The sequence below is a fragment of the Pavona decussata genome, unplaced genomic scaffold, assembly GCF_977016875.1.
Source record: "Pavona decussata unplaced genomic scaffold, jaPavDecu1.1 SCAFFOLD_21, whole genome shotgun sequence".
NCBI classification, from domain to species: Eukaryota; Metazoa; Cnidaria; class Anthozoa; order Scleractinia; family Agariciidae; genus Pavona; species Pavona decussata.
The window spans coordinates 2478698-2497106 of NW_028145444.1; the positions used below are offsets into that span (position 1 = coordinate 2478698).

At 38.4% G+C, this 18409-nt stretch overlaps 2 protein-coding genes across 4 annotated transcripts in view; one reads left to right on the forward strand and one right to left on the reverse strand.

Annotated features, from left to right (window-relative positions):
• Window positions 1-11528, reverse strand: part of LOC146486206 (sorting nexin-29-like) — a 30780-nt gene extending 19252 nt beyond the window's left edge. The window contains exons 1-11 of one of the 2 annotated variants that reach the window (XM_085099212.1): window positions 11368-11528; window positions 11189-11256; window positions 10249-10301; window positions 8752-8826; window positions 8338-8384; window positions 6821-6910; window positions 5972-6056; window positions 5502-5572; window positions 3905-3966; window positions 3295-3403; window positions 772-1993 (exon numbers count right to left, since the gene is read on the reverse strand). In XM_085099212.1, coding sequence (XP_084955338.1) covers window positions 772-1993; window positions 3295-3403; window positions 3905-3966; window positions 5502-5572; window positions 5972-6056; window positions 6821-6910; window positions 8338-8384; window positions 8752-8826; window positions 10249-10301; window positions 11189-11256; window positions 11368-11404 — 1919 coding nt within the window. In that variant the 5' untranslated portion in view covers window positions 11405-11528. The remainder of the gene's footprint in view (window positions 1-771; window positions 1994-3294; window positions 3404-3904; window positions 3967-5501; window positions 5573-5971; window positions 6057-6820; window positions 6911-8337; window positions 8385-8751; window positions 8827-10248; window positions 10302-11188; window positions 11257-11367) is intronic. The other variant, XM_085099218.1, reaches the window with a different exon arrangement.
• Window positions 11529-11558: 30 nt separating this feature from the next.
• LOC146486207 (calcium-regulated heat-stable protein 1-like) lies at window positions 11559-16498 on the forward strand. 2 transcript variants are annotated; one of them, XM_085099399.1, is made up of 4 exons: window positions 11559-11673; window positions 11876-12083; window positions 13446-13568; window positions 14796-16498. In XM_085099399.1, exons 2-4 carry the CDS (start codon window positions 11878-11880, stop codon window positions 14941-14943), a joined length of 477 nt encoding a protein of 158 aa, XP_084955525.1. In that variant the 5' UTR covers window positions 11559-11673; window positions 11876-11877; the 3' UTR covers window positions 14944-16498. The 2 variants fall into 2 exon arrangements, with proteins under 2 accessions (XP_084955525.1, XP_084955535.1); XM_085099409.1 differs by lacking the exon at window positions 11559-11673 and having other exon boundaries at window positions 11872-12083.
• The last annotated feature ends 1911 nt before the right edge of the window (window positions 16499-18409 follow it).

Genomic DNA, 18409 nt, shown 5'->3' on the forward strand with positions numbered 1-18409 from the left:
AAACGTTATCCACCCTCGTTAGACAGCTAAGCATCACGATTACAGCAAATACGACACGTTGTTTTCCCGCCATTTTTCACGTTTGCCGTATGCCGTTCTCCAGTTTCAACGCAATTTTTGCATTCACCAACAGCGCGAGCATCATCGCTTGTAATTTTCAAAGTGTTCAGCTATAATTATCGGCCTAAGTCTCAAGCCCGCTACCGTCTGATTTTATACTCTATGTACAATCACTGGTTACCTGCCAGCCTTTAAAGAAAAACGAACAAAAACGTTCCGAGAAAACAAACTCATGTTTGGCTCTCATCTTCAATAAGGCTTACGAATATTTTGCTAACATTATGGCGTAACTTCAAAAAATCTCAAGAAAACCACATTTTTCATGTAAATTGTTACTTGGTTGATACCGAAACATGTCTTTTCTCTTGCAGTTTATTTTTGATGAGTTTTTGTGACCCTAAGAATGACGTCGAAGATACACGTTTCCCGTGGCAAACGATGCAATATTTCTGTATATTGTTGGTATAGTGTCGACAAGCATCCCATTTCTTTGTTTCATTGGACATTTCGAGACATTTGAGGAAAAAATAGGAGACCACTATACACAGACCAACTAGTACTAGACAGAAGTAACCTAAAAGAGAACGTGTTCCATCCGCATTCTGCTGACACGTTCCTTAGGATTACTTCTGTCCAGTACTGTATGTTTTAGGGTTCCCAGAATCACGAAGCTTTAAACACACGATTATCATGTTTGCCAGTCCTACCGACCTTGATAGAGAATCCCGGTCATTCTCCGCTGAGACATCAGGAGCAAGATAAAAAGTGGACTGGGCACCAGTTTTTGACGTCATGTCGCCTTCAGTAACAGGCACAAGGCATTCTCCACTGTCCATCAACACAACAGGCTCAACCTTACTATTATTTGAGCCGGGTTGTAATTCGGAGCTCGCTGATGATTCAAAATCATCCAGTTCATTGCTGGTGTTTTCATAGAGTTCTTCATTTTCTGTTATTCTTTCCTGTTGACTTGTGTTCTCTGAAGGAATGTCAATGTAATCTTGGTTTTCCTGTGCATTTATTGGGTTACTGTCCTGTGACTCTGTGTAATGATCAGCAGTTGTATTCTCAATAGTGTTAGTAATTTGCATTTCCGTGATTGAAAAATTTGATTCCTCGTTTTCATCATCCTTTAAGCTATATACATGACTGAAATCCTTGTTTTGCTTTCCCTCTGACAAATTCTCTTCGCCATCTTTAGAATACTGTGTCATTGCTGTACTTGAAAAGTTTATCTCGAAACTCTCATTCCCGGAATCAATGTGGTTTTGAACCAAATCCGTTTCTTTACCATCCCACTGACTTTCTTGATCAACAACCACAGCATCACTAGATATCTCATAACCATTTGATATCGCTACAGATGTCGTCTGTTTATTTTCTTGAGACTGTGATGACTTCTCTTTCTGGTTCACATTTGGCTGTTTGAGAAATAAATCCGCAGTTCCAAACACAAAATTACCCGTGTCCTCCCCCTCTGGTGCTTCCTGTACACCTTCCCCCACAGTATCATATCTAGGTTCCACTGTAATGTTTTCTAAGAACTCCTCGAGATTAAAAAGGTTATTTTTATTCTTTGTTTGATTGCCTTCCGTAATGTTCTCCACAGGAATAGAGTTATCGGGCAAGGAGATAGATTTTGATATTTCAGTAAACACTATTTCTTGTCCATCCACACGCGAACTTTTCACTGTTGATCCTTCTGACACTACAGTAATATTACCCGGGTAGGACGACGAGCGAGTATGACCTATACTGGAGGATTTACACTCGGAATTTGAATTGGAACTTTCCTTGAGTGACGAGTCACTGAGTGGAAAATCCTTCGCGCCACTTGTGAAATCTTGATGGTCGTCATCTTCTTCAATGGCAACAATAGATGCATTTCGTTTCTTTTTCTTCTTCTTTTTCCTCTTTTCTTGTTTGGAATCATCTGGTGAGAATGATAAGAGATATAAGGCTGTGATTCTTCTTGACTTACTGACAAAGAAACAGGAATTCTAGACAGTCATAATTAAGTAAATCACTCAACTGAATGCCGTAATAATGTTTTTTTTAATTATATTCTAGTTCTGTGAATTTGGTGAACCGGCCATCTAGACAATATACCACAGTTGATTATCTTCAGAGTTTTCACCATCTGACTTCTTTATAATGGACCAATATTGCAAGGCAAAACAGTTTTAATTTAAAATGTTAAGCCAGTGCAGAATGATGCCAAATGATTAAGTGGAACCACAGGCATACACTAGACCTTTAGATTCTCGAGTTCGATTTTTTTCCAATTATAGAGAAAGAGCGCTTGGGTTAACCAGTGTCATTTTGGCGGGGAAACGAGATAGCCGTCCTCATTTTCCAACGAGTTTTTGTGAGAATGGCGTAGTAGCGAAAACAAGTCCTCGAAAAGTAGGTGATCTTGTATTCTCGGAAACACGAAAAGGCTTAGCTATCATCGTTCAAAACAACTGCATCAACTTCGTTGCTGACAAAGAGTAAAATGGAGCTTTCTGGGATATATCTCTTCTTAGTACTTTGCTAAAAACTTGAAGTCAAATCTCGTATTCGTGGTCGTACTGGAATCTAAAGGTCTCTACTAAATAAACCCCTTTTCAGACATTTGTGTCAACTCTTTAAGGTGGCTCCCTAGAGTATTTACAAATGACCTTGCCTAAATAAGATGAATGACAAAAGAAAATCTAGTTATTTTGTCTTTGAACTTTTGTTCTAGAGATTTATCAGTATGGGTACCAGCCATCCCAAAGACTGCGAAAACCACGTTAGGAAAGTTCCTGCTTTGTTTACGATACGATTCGCGTTCAAAAGGATCGATACTTTGAGGCAAATAACAGGTAACTTGTATGTAAACATCTTCTCTTTTTCAAAATCTACGACCTATGCTAGCAAAACGCCTTGCATTACGAGCTTCAAGCAAGTTTAAGAAGTTCTTTCGGACAATGTTACGAAACAGGGAAGCCATGTTCACATTTTTGCGTGGACGTAACGCGGATATTGCGCGGATGTTAAAACTCGCCCCATACTAGTGCCCAGTTTGCGCGCGGTCATAAAACTCTAGGGAGCGACCTTAAACCCCAATATCAACATCAATGTTCTCCTACGTGTTATCCATTTATTATATTTAGTACTATTTGGGAGAAGCTGTTTAAACATCAAGACATTGACGCCAACAGCGTTTGCCCCCCAAAATGAGGCAGCTAAGATGAGTGAACCACTAACCAGTAAGCACAGCAGAATACACAGGCGCAGGCTCCACAATAGGCTTCTGTGGAAATGACGGTAAAATGTTGCTGAAAACTTCCTTGTTTATTGTCAATGGTGGTGGCTGCTGAAAATAGAAATGAAAAATAATAATTCAATTTCTTGCTTACTGTTTTACCCACATTTGTTTTTAATTAAACAAGTTGAATTTTAATCATCATTATAACCATGAATGTATAGTTCCGTAAAATATCCATACCTCCCCCACTGAGGGGATTTTCTCTCAGACCCCCTTCCCCTTCTGGAAATTCCAATTGAGCTTCATACATTCCTTTAAAATTTGTTTTGCCCTTTGAGGGTCCTACACCTCCCTGGAATTTCCAAACACTTCTGTGGGGGGTAGGGTAATTCTGTAGAACTACACAATAATATCTTATTAATTGACATAAAGGATAAATATTTAGAATCCTACAATTGCACTTGCATAAGCCACTGACGATCTTCGGGATGATGGCTGGTTTCATTATTAGATATTGTATTAAAGGTACTACCATATGTTCTAAGCCTTACCAGAATTTATGCACTATCCTAGCAATATTAAAATTATATACTAATTAGTGACACTTGCCTGGCGCACAATGTTAAGTTCTTCACTATCAACCGTAAGAGCGAATAGAATAGAACTGAGACCTGTAGAGAGAAAACAACAGGGAAAAAAAATTATAGCACACCACTTTAATTGTAAGTTAAACCTCAGGTTCTTCCTATAGCATCAAAGGCTTGGAATGACAGAGTCACAAACAGCAAAGGCCTTAATACCCAGTGAAGTGGTCCATTAGGCACTGGCGTAGCGTGGGATTTTGAAGATGTACGCACGAGAATAAATTTTTCGTAAGCGCCAAAGGCGCTTACAACTAGGGGGGTGTGGGGCATGCTCCCCCAGAAATTTTTGAACTTTAGGGTCTCGGAAATGCCATCTCCTGGTTTTTCTGCGGTTCATTTTCAATAAATAATGCGGCAAAAATGCAGTAGAAAGTTGTTTATTTTAACCATTTCCGTAGTGTTTTCTGTGAGCTACAGTGTTCCGAAAAGAAAAAAAATACAAAAACAATGAAGACAGGTCACAAGCAAAGGGCGAGGCGTTGACCCTTAAGACGGGCAAACTTCTGGAGCCACACGTCATGGCATAATAACCTCTCCTTCAAGGATACCTGCGGGGCTGGCTGATTGACTTTGAGGGAGGGGTACATGAGGCGTTTTTCTTATTTTTGCTTACCACTCAAATGCATTTTGCCATTATTAGTGGCCAGCACTGGATGATTAATGCTCGGATAATGGGATGTCTAATAAAAAACGCCATTATATGTGAAAATATGAAATTATAACCCAGCAAATTAATGAGAAATTTTTTTCTCAGATTCCAGCTGTACACACGGGCGTACGTGCGTATATGGACGCTACGCCCCTGTTAGGCCATTGCTGGTTTCCAAAGCATAAAAAGACAAAGTTGTCTGCTACTTCTCTCTGGTGTTCAAATTTAACCCCCACCGTTTTCCAGGGAAAGAAAAGAGACCAGGGGGTATTTTCGTTCGGGAAAATCCAAAGTCTGGTCCAGATTTCTTGGATTTCATGTTCCCCAAAAACCAGTTAATCCAAGAAAAGACTTGTTACTATGGCAGTTACCTCGGATTTCTGCTTTGCGAGAGAATTTTGCTGGGAAAGGACTGCAAATTACAGATCATTTTTGTAAGCTATACCATTTCTGCATAGAAACACCAAAATCTTTTGTGCACAAACAAGTTAAAAGATGAGAAAGAAAGAAAAATGGACACTGAAAAGATGTGGCTGCCTAAAATTCAATTCGCACAGTTGTTTATTCAAACTATTTTACTAATCTACATTTGGATTTCCCCCAAAAATAAATTTCAAGCAATCCGTATTTTGGATTTATCTATAAAATCCTTCTGAGAGAGGGATTTCTTGGATCTGAAATCCATTTTCTGATTTCTCAAAAGAACATGACATCTGACAACAGATCATGAAATCTGCATTTGGAGTTTTCCAAATGAATACACCCAGTATAAAGAAGGAATGACGAATCTCAGTTTTTTTTTTCAGGGGGGGGGGGGGGGGGGTTTGAGGTCAGTAACTCAAAGGCTAAAATGGGCTACTTGACTAATGTAATCTGGGACTTTGTTCAAGATTCATCTGGAAATGGGACTAACCTGCAGCTGTCATGGGAAGCATGCTGGCCCGCTCTTCATCCATGAGGAAAGCTTCTTTTTCATAAAACTGGCTGTAATGTTTAAACATGAACAAAAGAGTAAATAAATAAATAAATTATACATAAATATTAAATAAATAAACTCACTGATTATTTTTGCTTCTAAAACCTTGCTGTTCCTTTTTTTATTGAACAACCACCGTAATTACCAGTAACCAGTGCCTTAATAGTAACATGTTTAATCAGTGGTGAAAGGAGCATGCAGATACGTAATCTGATGATCTGAACATTCAGCCATTAGATACTTATTACAAAACCATACAGCCTCTTTCACTGAGTGTCACTGCAAGTCTAGTTGCGAAGACGGTTTGTTGCATGCAAAATTTCTTTCACAGCCATTGGTCTTGCAACAGCTTTGGGATGTAATATGCTGGAAAGTTTACCTTGTCTGACAGTGCTTTACAAACATACCTTAAAACTGATTTGTTGCCCAGTAAGTGATGAAAATATCGCTCTAAAGAGTGTTCATTTAATGCAGACCTCAACCAAGCTCGTCCTTTGAAAATAGATAAGTAACAAAGTTACTTTTTGTGGCAGGAAACTAACATGTTTTAAAATTGACTTGTCTTCAATTTCAACTGTTTTTAGGGAGATCCTTCACAAGTCCAGTTGGCTTTAAACAAAAACACAGTAACCTTAACTCTATTCAGCCTGCCTGTGCTGACTTTAAATATTCATAAGTGATAACTTTTAAATATAACTTACAGCAAACCCTACCAAACTTTGTGACTTCCCCTAAAATTTACCTCATAATAATTTCGTGAATTGATGTTTCCATGGTGACAAAATTAAATTTGTTCTTATAAAGTTTACATTTACAGCATTTGATTCTTGTTTATTGGTTTTGATAGTCAATACGAACAGTTTATCTGTTGTTATGGAGATATCAATGAATCCAAGATGACTGATCTAAGATAGCAGCTGTCAAGAACAAACATTGTAATTCTCGATAGCGTATTGTAAGTGATGTGATATCATCAGTCCACTTTGCAGACCTCATAGGAAACAATATTATACACTCTCCAAGTATCATTGCCACACTCTCAATGGATTTAAAGTTACAAAGGGAGGGGAAGGGGGCTGATACTTTGTGACCCTTCCCTTCCCCCCCCCCCCCCCCCCCACTCCGTAGGCTTTAAAGAAAAAAAGGCCTGGCTAAACACATGTAGGGTTAACAACAATCTGATAAACTACTCAAAAACTATACGAACTTCATGACTATAAACATGTACTGTTCCAAATCACTAGCATCCTACTAACCTCGTCCAGCATCTGTTGTTGCTTTCTGGAGAGACATAAATCTTTCTTCCTCCAGTTTTCCCAAATGTACTTTAACAAAGCTCCAAAACACTAACAGAGAGACAAGTATGTACACTACTTAGTATGTACATGTATTTATCTTATAGAATTAATGCTTTAAAAAAATTGATGACATGGTTTTGACAGCTCTGGATACCTTATTCAAGAATTACCAGCTGGAAACCATTTTGTGGATACTTTTTCACAGCCAGTTCCACTGAAAGGGCAAATCCCACAGAAGGGAATCTTTGGTGCCGGGTTAGGATTTGAAGAACCAGATAAATTATTTCTACAGATCATTAAAATTTTTATTTTATTTTATTTTGCTTTGCCTACAGGCATAGGAAAAAAGGAAAACTAAGAACTGTTGTGTACACAGGGGGAGTCCACAACAGCTTAACAAATTATAGTAGACCATTGAGATGCAACAAAATATAATAAAAACAGAAACAACATAACAGTTAAAAAAAAAAAAACAAGTAAGTGAAGAGAGTTGATGACCGAGGGTGCAGCCGAAGCCTTGAGCTACACTTAACGCATATAGATTCCCATGTGCAACCTGGATTATTGGGCTCGCAGTATATGTTCAAGTCCATACCTATTTTTAGGCCTGGCACTTTAAAACCCGTAACTGTTTTCATACAAGTCCTGAACTTTGTGATTCTGAATCATTTAATTGCTCTTTATACTGTTAAGTAGAAATTGATCTGTTTTGGTCACCGCTCGTTCTCTCTTTTGGTGTGAAATTAAGTGACTCAATTGTGTTTACATGCTCATGCTCTCCCTGATCAAACCATACCCAATTTCAAACCAGAAGTCTAAATTTAAACCATAACCATTTCTTAGCACTATAAAAATCTAATTTATTATTACCGGTATATCATTACAGACCAAAATTGTAAAAGCTATACGATTTTGGGAGGCACATCTGGGGGGTCACTCATGTAGCGAATGCCAGGACAGTTTTTGAGGGAAAGATTTTGAAAGTGACTTTTTAAGTATTTTTTATGCAGATAAAAATAGATTATAATGATATTAGGGATATTAGGGAACTGGTCATAACAAGTTTGTTGAAAGAGCACCCACCTTGTCTGAGGTAGGAGAAGGGGGTTGGGGGGAGGTGGTTATAGAAGACACCATCTATCTCATAAACATTATTGACAAAATTTTACTGGCTTTAAAATATTATTTGAGATGACATGGAAATATTCAGCTAGAAAGAGCCAGCATTGCTGGATAAACAAGAAAAATGACGTTTGAATCTCATTGTCATTTTTTACTGCTGGCTAGAGGGGTGGCTATGCAATAAAGACACCACCTTTTAAGGCTAAGGAAGTGGGGGGGGGGGGGGAGGGGGTTGAGGGCAGAGAACACTAGATATTTTGTGGTTTGGTGAGTTCTGTTCAAGTATAGTACATGTAGTTTTGACCACTTCCCTTAGTTTATATGGGAAAGTAACACATGTACAAGTCACCCACCTGCCTCAGAATCTAATTTGACTATTCCTGCTACTTGCCCAACTTGCCTGTAAAATTAAATTTGACAAATATTAATCAGTGAGACTAAATGTGAGAAAAATAGTTTAAGACTGCATCAGATCAGGCCATCAAAACATAATGTGTAGGTCACTAATTGTGCAGCCCTACATGAACAAAATGCATAGTTACTACGGAAAATATCCCTACTTCCCACAGAAGGGATGATTTCCCCCCTCTCCAACCCCCTGGAAATTCCAATGTAATGAGTAGCTCCATACTTACTCTTACTCTTACTCTTTTGATCTTTGAAGTCTCCCTCCCCACCTCCCTGGAATTTCCAATCCAGTATGTGGGGGAGGGGGTAAGGATATTTTGTGGAACTACATATACATGACATATGCTGTTACACTCTACCTAAATGCACTGATTCTTGTCCTTTTAAAGCCATGTTGTAAGACTGCTTCAAACTGCGTCAGCAAGCAAACAACCCTAAAGAGAAGAAAATAACCAAGTGTGTACAACAAGAAAAAAAAAGTTAAACATGAATAAGCATATAAATTATGTGCAGGGGTATAGGAATAAGACAAGGTGTACATGTATTATAAGGCGATTTATGTGGTACAGTGGAACCTCGATTTAACGAAGTCGCTGGGGACCGGCCAAATTTGTTCGTTAAATCGAGGGTTCGTTGTATCGAAAACCTCGATATAACGAACTTGACGGGAAACGACCAAAATGTTCGTTATATTGAGGTCATAGTTAATGATTGATTTGTAACACAGGTGACTTCTGTCAACCAGAAGTGGAAGTGACTGGCAAACGGAGAAACAAGGGCATTGGACTAAAAATTCCGGCTACGTATTCGTTTTATCACAAGAAGCCTTCAAAAGTGAAGAAGTTTATAGAACTAATAAGAGACAAAGAAGATAGAGCAGAAGTTAATTGATGTTGAAATACTATAGTGCCCATGTCTATGACATATAATAGGGATTTGCTGACTCGGTTGATCTGTTTAGCGTTTAACTTCTGTCGCGTGTTGACATTGTAATTCGTTATATCGAGGTAGATTTTACATTTGGGCTTCCGGATTATGTTCGTTATATCGAAGAATTCGTTATATCGAGGTTCCTTATATCGAGGTTCTATTCCATACATTTTACTGTAACTTTGGCCGGGACATAGAATATCGTTCATTATATCGAGGACTTCATTAAATAGAGGTTCGTTAAATCGAGGTTCCACTGTACAAAGTTCAGTCTCTTACAACATGCAAACAACACACATCTCATGATCTGAATTCCATTAATAAGTTGCAGGTTTCTACTAGAAAATTATTTGTGTCATGGGCATGTTGCATGCAACAAATTAAGCCTGCCCTAAGGATGCTAGGTGGGAAATGTGGCGACCAAATGGTTAGTGCAATGGACCCTGGATCAAGCAGTCTGGGTTCAAGGCCAGTTTGGGGTCATGGTGTTGTGTTCCTGGGTAAGACACTTTACTTCCATATAGAAATGGAACAAAATTATATTTTTATAGTCAAAGTGTGGACACCTGTTCTTATAGTTACCCGGGCTTGGAATCCCAGTGAAGGAAACGAGGATTGCCAGGGTCAAAGAAAAATCTTTGAACTTGGTGGGATTTGAACCCATGACCTTTGGATTAGATCACCAGCACTCACTTCCACTACACTTTACTTTCACATTACCTCTCTTCACCCTGGAGTATGAATTGGTATGGGCAAATTTCCAAAAAAATTTGATGAAGCACTGGGAAGGTAACATTTGATGGCCAAGCATCACATCCAGGGGCAGTAGCAATACATACTCCAAACTACTTTATGTTACACAAACCCAGAGGGCCTAAGTCACTTGTGAGGTTTCTTCTTAACCAAGAAATGCCAAAAAATAATACCTGCTATCTCCATCAGTTGCAAGTTCTGTTTTACCACCAAATCTCACCTGACACTAAGGACAAAAAAAATACATTGGACTTGAGTGATCATTGGCTGGAAGTTACAAGTATTGCTGGTCATGATTTCCATGATTTATGGATTATGGTTTCTAATAACATTAGTTTACCCCAGCCCAAATCCTTCATCAGTTAGTCATAAGGGGAGAGGTATAAGTTACTGCCAGCCACTTCAGTTGGGATCTTATAAAGGCTTTGGATCTTATGAAAGCATAATGGCAATGAGAATGTCAAAATACAAAAGGTTTAATGAGCTTAACAATGGCTCTGCACATGTGTTGAAAAATTAGTACATTCTTTGATGTCCATCGCAAGACAACAATGTGAAATAACCAAATTCAAAATTTTAAGGAGGTCATGCTCACACAACAGTGAATTTTTCTTTCTGTTTCTAATCATGTTCCTGGACAAATTATTCGTTCACATGGTGTAAGTTGAACGGTTGGAATAATCCCAAAGTATATCGAGAATATTTATTTCAAAGTGATGTCTTCGATGGCTTTGCTGCCATGCCTTTATAAGGTCCCAACTAATACTTCTTCAAAGTAGCCCTGTATTCTGTAGTTGCCTCCTCCCCACTAAGCCTTGCGTGATGAACCAAAGAACTGATCATCCTGACTTAATTAACTGAGTGTCCAAATCGTGTTACCCTACTTCAAAGAGACGACTTAGAAGCATTTGCAGGACTACAGGGCTTAGAATTTGTCAGTCATAACTATCACAAGAACTTGCGCGGAGCGAATCAACGGCATGTCATGATATGACTAAATGTCTATCGTACAATGATGTCATGCATACAATATTAATATTGTGATAACGATCGATCAATTGACTACCTGTATATTTTCAGCGTTTGGTTTGCTTTGATTTCTTTTCTATTTACCTGTTTTACGGCGTCAAGTAATCTCTCAAGAAGGTGCTGTCTTTCACATTCTGCATTTTGTTGTTGGCCTTTGTAAAGACAAAAAAAAGTATCGAAAGCTAGGTATCGGAAGCGTTGAAAGTTCCTTTGCCCATATGTATAACACAACAGAGCAAAGACCAACGAAATAAAAGGCTTACCATTCATACTCTGTTTATGAGTTGAGGTCACAAACATCCTAGATGCCACAGTGCAGGTTTAGAATAAAAATACAAGCTATTTTTTCTCATGTTATCTCTAGATCGTTGTGATATTCACTTCTGAGAAAAAAATGATACTTCGACGCCATGTTGTTTTGTTACCCATGTCTCGTCCACTAGACTTGACCGAGAGAAGTTGGAAACAACACTTTCCAACAATCAAGTTTGCGGGAGAGAGGAGGAGGTAGATCCTGCGAAAATATAGTCGTAAACTGGTGGCTTATTTCGCGATAATCTTCTAAATTGGTAAGATATTGTTATTGGCAAAAGAATGCATGTTTTAGAACAGGCTGTAGTGTCGCGCCGGCAAATTATCAGTGTATGCATACACGTCGGTGCTAATTAGCCTATTTGATTATTTTGGCTCTCGATCTCCTCTCTGGAAACTGACACGATAGAATATTGAGTTCTTCTTATTTCTTTTCAACATTCCTCTTTATTTACTTAGAGATGTCTTCAGACACCAAAGAAGAAAGTCAGGTTTCCCAAGAGGATGGCGAAAAACCTCCGGTGAGCCCAACAAGGGTACATGCTGGCCCCACGAAGAGGCGAACCTCGGGTGGATCGACCCCTGAAGGCTCTCCTCCGCACGGAAGGAAGTTCCCCTTCAAAGTGCCCAGCCCTGTGCCTACACGACGAACTAGAACATCATCTCAGTGAGTAGATCGCAATTACTGTTATGTTAGTTGTGAATGGCTGCCAGAGTTGATGATTTCTTTAATTTAAGCAAACATGTGCGAACTTTCAAGACAAAGACAAATTCATAATTGTGGATTAATTAGTTCGTGTGTTACAGCTATTATCAAAGGTGCTGTCGAATGATTTCCCTATAGTCTTTGACGCCTCTGTCAATGACATGAAATAGCTTTGCTGAGGTCAAGAATTATCCCAGTTAAGCAAAATACTTGTATCAAGCGCTGTTATATACTGATCACAAGAAATATGAGCTATATCTAGTTTATACAATATTATTGACATTTCACTTCTCTTGTGTTGTCTGATGAATTGTTTCTAATGCAATATTGTTAAGAGTTCCATCAATATGAAGGAGTCAGAATCATTTTCTACATCAATGTAATTTGCACATTATTTTCTTTTCTGTACATTACGTTCTCATCCATTCATTTAATCATGTGTGTTTCAGGTGATGATTTTATAATATATTGATTATTAATATATTAAACCTCAGAATATTGGCTCAAATTTAATGAGAAGAAACCTCAAACAGATATAAAAAAGGTTTAATTGCAATCAACAATTACTGATCTTCAGCCTATGTGAGCTAATGGAAAATGAGGGATTTGATTGGCCTAGCGGCCACAGTGTATGAGCCATTATACCATGTCCAAGAAATAGCGACCATTAAATTTTCTTCTGGTTGCTCTTGCAAAATGAAATCAGGAAGATCAGCAACATTTCTGATTGGAATTAATAAAACAATTCTTCCACTCTCTCTTGTTAAATATGAGACAATAAATTATAGCCAACTTGGCCCCACGTGCCCTGTTGGCTATGTATCATATTATATTGTTAATAATGAAATTATTGAGTAGTCTTATTGTGTTAATATTTTTTTAAATTTGTAGCAGCATATAGTTTAATGTGAGCAATGCATTTGTGTTGGTTGCAAATACACTTGTGTAGATTCCTCCAAAAATAGAGGATCATGCAGAGGAAAACGACAAATAGCGCAATCCATGTAAACAACCTGTTTATACTGTTTGCAAATTACTTAAAGCAAACTGACAAAAATTTGTACTTGTCTCAGTCCCCATTTTCAGTATTAATAATGGGTAGTTCCAGACAATGTCCTTACCCTCCCCCCTCCACAGAAGGGATTGAAAATTTCAGGGGAGAGGGGTGAGGAATCTCAAAGACCTTGAAAAAATTTCAAGGAAAATATGAAGCTATATTGGAATTTCCAGTGGGGTAGGGAGAGGGGTCTTAGAGAAATCCCTTTAGTGGGGGAGGTATCCATGGTGGTTTTTTGAACTACACAATGCTATTTGTCCCTCCAGGTCAAGGATTGCTTCAGAATCTCCAGAGCAAACAGGGATATGCAAGAGCTTCTGTCGAAATAAAGGTCATGGCTTTATTACACCTCATGATGGAGGAAAAGATATATTTTTGCACATTTCTGAGTAAGTTCAAAACTAACTTAGAGGGAAATAATAATAATAATAATAATAATAATAATAATAATAATAATAATAATAATAATAATAATAATAATAATAATAATAATATTAATATTAATAATATTTGTACAGGATAACCCAGTCAGTGTAATAAATGCTGTTATCAAAGGGGGTCTTGGTATTAAAAATACATAAAAAGTAAAAATATTTAACAAGAAGACTTAAAAAAGTACAAAACATTACAAAATCACTACCTCTCCTAACATCTAATTAATAATTTTTTTAATTTTTTTGAACACTTTGTTCACTCTATAAACTATTTTACAGTGTATGAACCAGATTTCAAGGCAGCCTGTGTTCACTGTGTCATGATAGAGAGTAGGTTAAGGCTAGAGAAGCATTGTGTCAGTGAGAGTTCCATCACTTGGCAAAGTAGGATGACCTCTGCCTGGTATACAGTTTTGTGGTCTCATTCACTCAGAAGCCCTAAAGCTAATTGTGCCAAGCCAACCACATGCTGGCATTGAGGGTGGTCAAGGTCAGGGGTGGTTACGTCCCTATTGGCTCTTTTATGCCCCTGGATTTGAGACAATTGACCACCATTTCTACGTGGTCATCCAAATTACCTGAAGGTGTAACTATTTGCAGATGTTAAAGCAAAGGCAGCACCTTCTCCTCAGATATTTTAAGACCCTGAGTCAGGGTCGGGCCGGGTTCAAACCCGCGACCTCCCACCCTGCAGTCCAGTGCTTTACCAATTGAGCTTACCAGGCGTTTACACAGTGCTGGTTAATGGGATTGGTGTTTTTTTGGCATTTTGGGGCCATAGTTCACCATGGCATGCACAAGTACATGTATGTGGTCTGCACAGCTTCTTTTAGCTTTCCTGGACCCATCTTCAGGTAGTTCACTTGTGTAATTGCGTTTTGAGTCATGTTGCAGTGAGCATCATATTCATGACAAATTTGTTGCTTTGTGAGTGAAATGATCCTATGTAACAGTCATGAAAGCATATTCTGCTGTGTCGGGTTACAGGTTATTGCCCTTAGTGAAACTCCTGGATAGGACAGGAAAACTTTATTTATACACTGTGTTTCCATCCGCTTATTAGCTCTGGCTTGAATAAGCTAATTGCATGTCCAAGATCTATGACAAATCAACACCACAGGTTTGGACAGTGTTGAAATTGCGGAAGAGTCGTAGCTAGCTATTTTTTTTTTTTAATTTCAGTATCGAAGGAGAATACGTACCAAAAGAAGGTGATGTACTTCGTTATCGCACCTGCCCACTGCCTCCTAAAAACACCGAGAAGCAAGCTGTCATGGTAATCATCACCGAAATGAAAGGAGCTCACGAGAAATGGTGGAGCAACTCTTAGCAGGGATGGAAACACAACCTATATAGCAGATTGTGCACATTTTTATTATCTGTAAACAATTAAGCATTCTTCAATTCACTGATGATGAAGGATTTACAGAAGTGATTTGATACTGGTAAACTGCAGTGAACCTTTAAAAGCACACAAACTGTCCTTTGTTTTATTCACTGGAAGTCGATATGCAATGAAGCTTGCAATTGAGAATTTAACCATTTTATTCCAGTTAATTAAGTTAGAATGAAAATGGGGGAGACAATGTTGATAAGTCTGGTTCTCTTTCTCCCCATTTGTTTTTCTCTGATGTCATCTATTGACTATTATTTGGGCAATTACCAACACTTTTTCACAAATAAAAACAATTTTCTCTTGGTTCTGTCATAAGTTCAGAAACATTTTGACCCATGTAAGGTTTATGTGACTCAGTTAAAACTTCCCAGCTCACGTCAAAAATTCAAAAACCAATTTTGGCACAGTAAACGTCCCTTGGCTTGTTGCAAGTACAATTTAAACAAATTGACATGAAGCAAACCTATTTTGTTTTCCAAATCCTAGAACGCTAATCATAGCTTCAAAAATTGGCAGCTTCCTCTCATTGAATTCTTCTGGCAATTAGTGAAACGACTCTAGCAGTGTTAAGAATTGTACAGCAGTTATTCACAAGGTACACTGAACAATGTTTTACAGTAACTGTCAAAGTTCATGCGTGCTGATTGGCTCGTAGCTATTGTCTATAAGAGTACAGACAAAAATGAAGTGAGATGTAATGTTGGTGCTTTCTCAAGAGAAAATTAAGCCAATTCCGCACATACTTTTGCCATGTTATTGTAAAAACAAATCAACAGCAGTTTTCTATGGTCTATTTAACAATTAGATGGCGAGCTGGAGGTTTCTATTGGCTGATAGTTGGCGAGGGGCGAAGCCCTGAGCCAACTATCAAAGGCGATAGAAACCGAGAGCGAGCCGTCTAATTGTTTTAGCATACCTCAGTGATCGATCTATGAAGCAAAAAAATCTTATTTCATAAATTTTGAATTTGTGCAATGATGCATGCTAAATCATGCGCGCTCTGACAAACTGCCGTCTATCGATTGATAGACGGCACCTGTGTAGCCAATCAGATCGCGCGTTACGCGATAGTCGGTCACTAAGGTATGCTAAACTCTTATAGACAATAAAATGACACCATAAAATGTTCAAAACTTGACTGAGAAACCTCTCGCCCACAGCTCATGGTTCGAAGATTTTATGATGTCATTTTATGGTCTATAAGAGTTAGCCCATGTAGAAAAACTGCCATTGATCTGTTAAATAGACCATAAAAAATCACTGTTGATTTGTTATGTACAAAACACACATTGAGCACTTAGTTACATGTATTTTTATTTTGTTGAAAGAGCATTTACCCGTAGGGTATTTCCAGTGACTCTATGTGAGGTCACATTGTCTTGTTCAAATTGGTTTGTAAGCGTTTTACCGTCATAGGGTAGTGAATTAACTATAGATTATAGACTAGCTATTTACTGGTTGAACCATAAATAAAAAAATGCAAATTTGTTGTGTTTTGTGTTATTATTGTAAAGTTAATCCAGTTATCACCTCTGCAATGCAATAGTTATTGAAGTTGAGGGAATAGGCCAGGTGGGGGGACTCATGTTTGGGTGTGGGGTGCCATTCGTGGTCTAAAACACTGACCCTGTTTAGGACGAAAAATACAAAATACCTTCTCTGTGTAGGACAGTACCCTCGATTAAATCACTTTGCCTTTAAAAGACAACGGATTGCTATACACTATAAAATGATGACAATCGTGTAACCATACCCGTTTTGAACAGGATGAGACCTAATCCAGCCCCTTGTTCAGCGGTATGTCTACTTCTAGGCTAAATAAGGGAGTAGTGGGGGTGGGGAGGTGGGGATTGTCTCTTCTGTCTCACACCAAACAATAATTTCTTATAAGTTTCTATGCTCAAATCCTATTAAGCGGGTGGAGGATAGAAACGCTCATTTTCATCAAATGATATATGTTTTCCTTGGCATAACAAGAACATTTCCAGACCCATTTTTGACCTAATGAATGCCTAGCTGGCCATAAGTCTTCCTGTAACTTAGTGGCTAGAGTATCATCCCTACCTCGCATGTGGAAGGTCATGAGTTTCACTCCAGGCTGCTGGGGACTCTTGTCACTTCTGCTGGCTCACCCTCATCCTCGGAGCAGCCAGGGGCAGCCAGTCGGGGGATGGGCGCAATGGTGCGATGAAAGTTTTCAACAACCGTTCTTAAAAACTCATTTTCGTTGTGCCATTTTGCCTGCCCCCGTACTAACTGCCCCTGAGTCTCCAAGGATGGGTCACTTGTTTCCTCGTGACTATATTTAGTTTGGTTGTCTCCTCCCCCACAAATGATAACCTATCATAACCCAGCCCCCTGTACATTTCTTACTGAATAGTTTCTGTATTTAATTTGAGAAAGTCAGTATGTCCTTAGGGAAGAGAACTGAACTGATGCTAATCTTAATTACACTTTGTATTTTTTTTATAACAACCTTTTTTATAAGAACGTCGAGGCTGAGATTAACCAAAATTTTAAGAACGTATTAAGAACATTCCTCTGGCTGAGAGTCGATTAAGAACGGTTTTATTTTGCTAATCTGTACTGATATAAAATCAAGGTAACAAATGTAAATTAACCAAAATACTTAAGGGCATGTTTTGTATAACATTAACAATGGTGACACACACTCTCGATTTGTTATAATCAGCAGTTCTTGATATGTATCTCAGCAGGCAATGCACTTTGATAGGTTTCCTGGTCATGTCCGCATTGATTTACTGAAATACTTGTAGTGAATACCATGTAATTTAAGAACATCTTAAGAACGTTTTCAGCCTCAAATCGCAAAAAAAATATAAGAACGTTCAGCCTCAGCTCCAAAATTAGACGTCCTTATATCAATGAAAACCAACTTCACTATAAGTGATTTTATACGGTAGGGTCCTCTTAAAGACTAAATTGGGAATTCGAACTTAAGATAAGAACTAACAAGCAGAGAGTAAGAAATATGTGATGTCAAAAAATTGTGGAATAATCGAGAGAGACAACTTGGCCTGCGTAAAGCACTAAAAAAGTAGTCACGTGACTCACATTGACACCACGTCAAAGGTTATGTTCCTTAGTAACCTCCCGAAAGAGAAACCCGGTCTCATGCTTCCCCTGCCGTAGATGGCTCCAAAGATGTGGAATTCCCTGGTCGAGTACCATAGGTCTCTATTACGGCAATACCGTATCTTTGTCCCTTTACTCACCAAGAAATCATCCTAAGGTGTGGGTGAAGGACACAAGTTTGTCAAATAACAACAGCACAAGTATGGAGGATTTTTTTTTCAGTCAATGACACAGGCATACTCAGAGAAAGAAAATCCAAGTTCTCCTAACAGGAGTCGAACCTAAGACCTTACAAATATTAGTT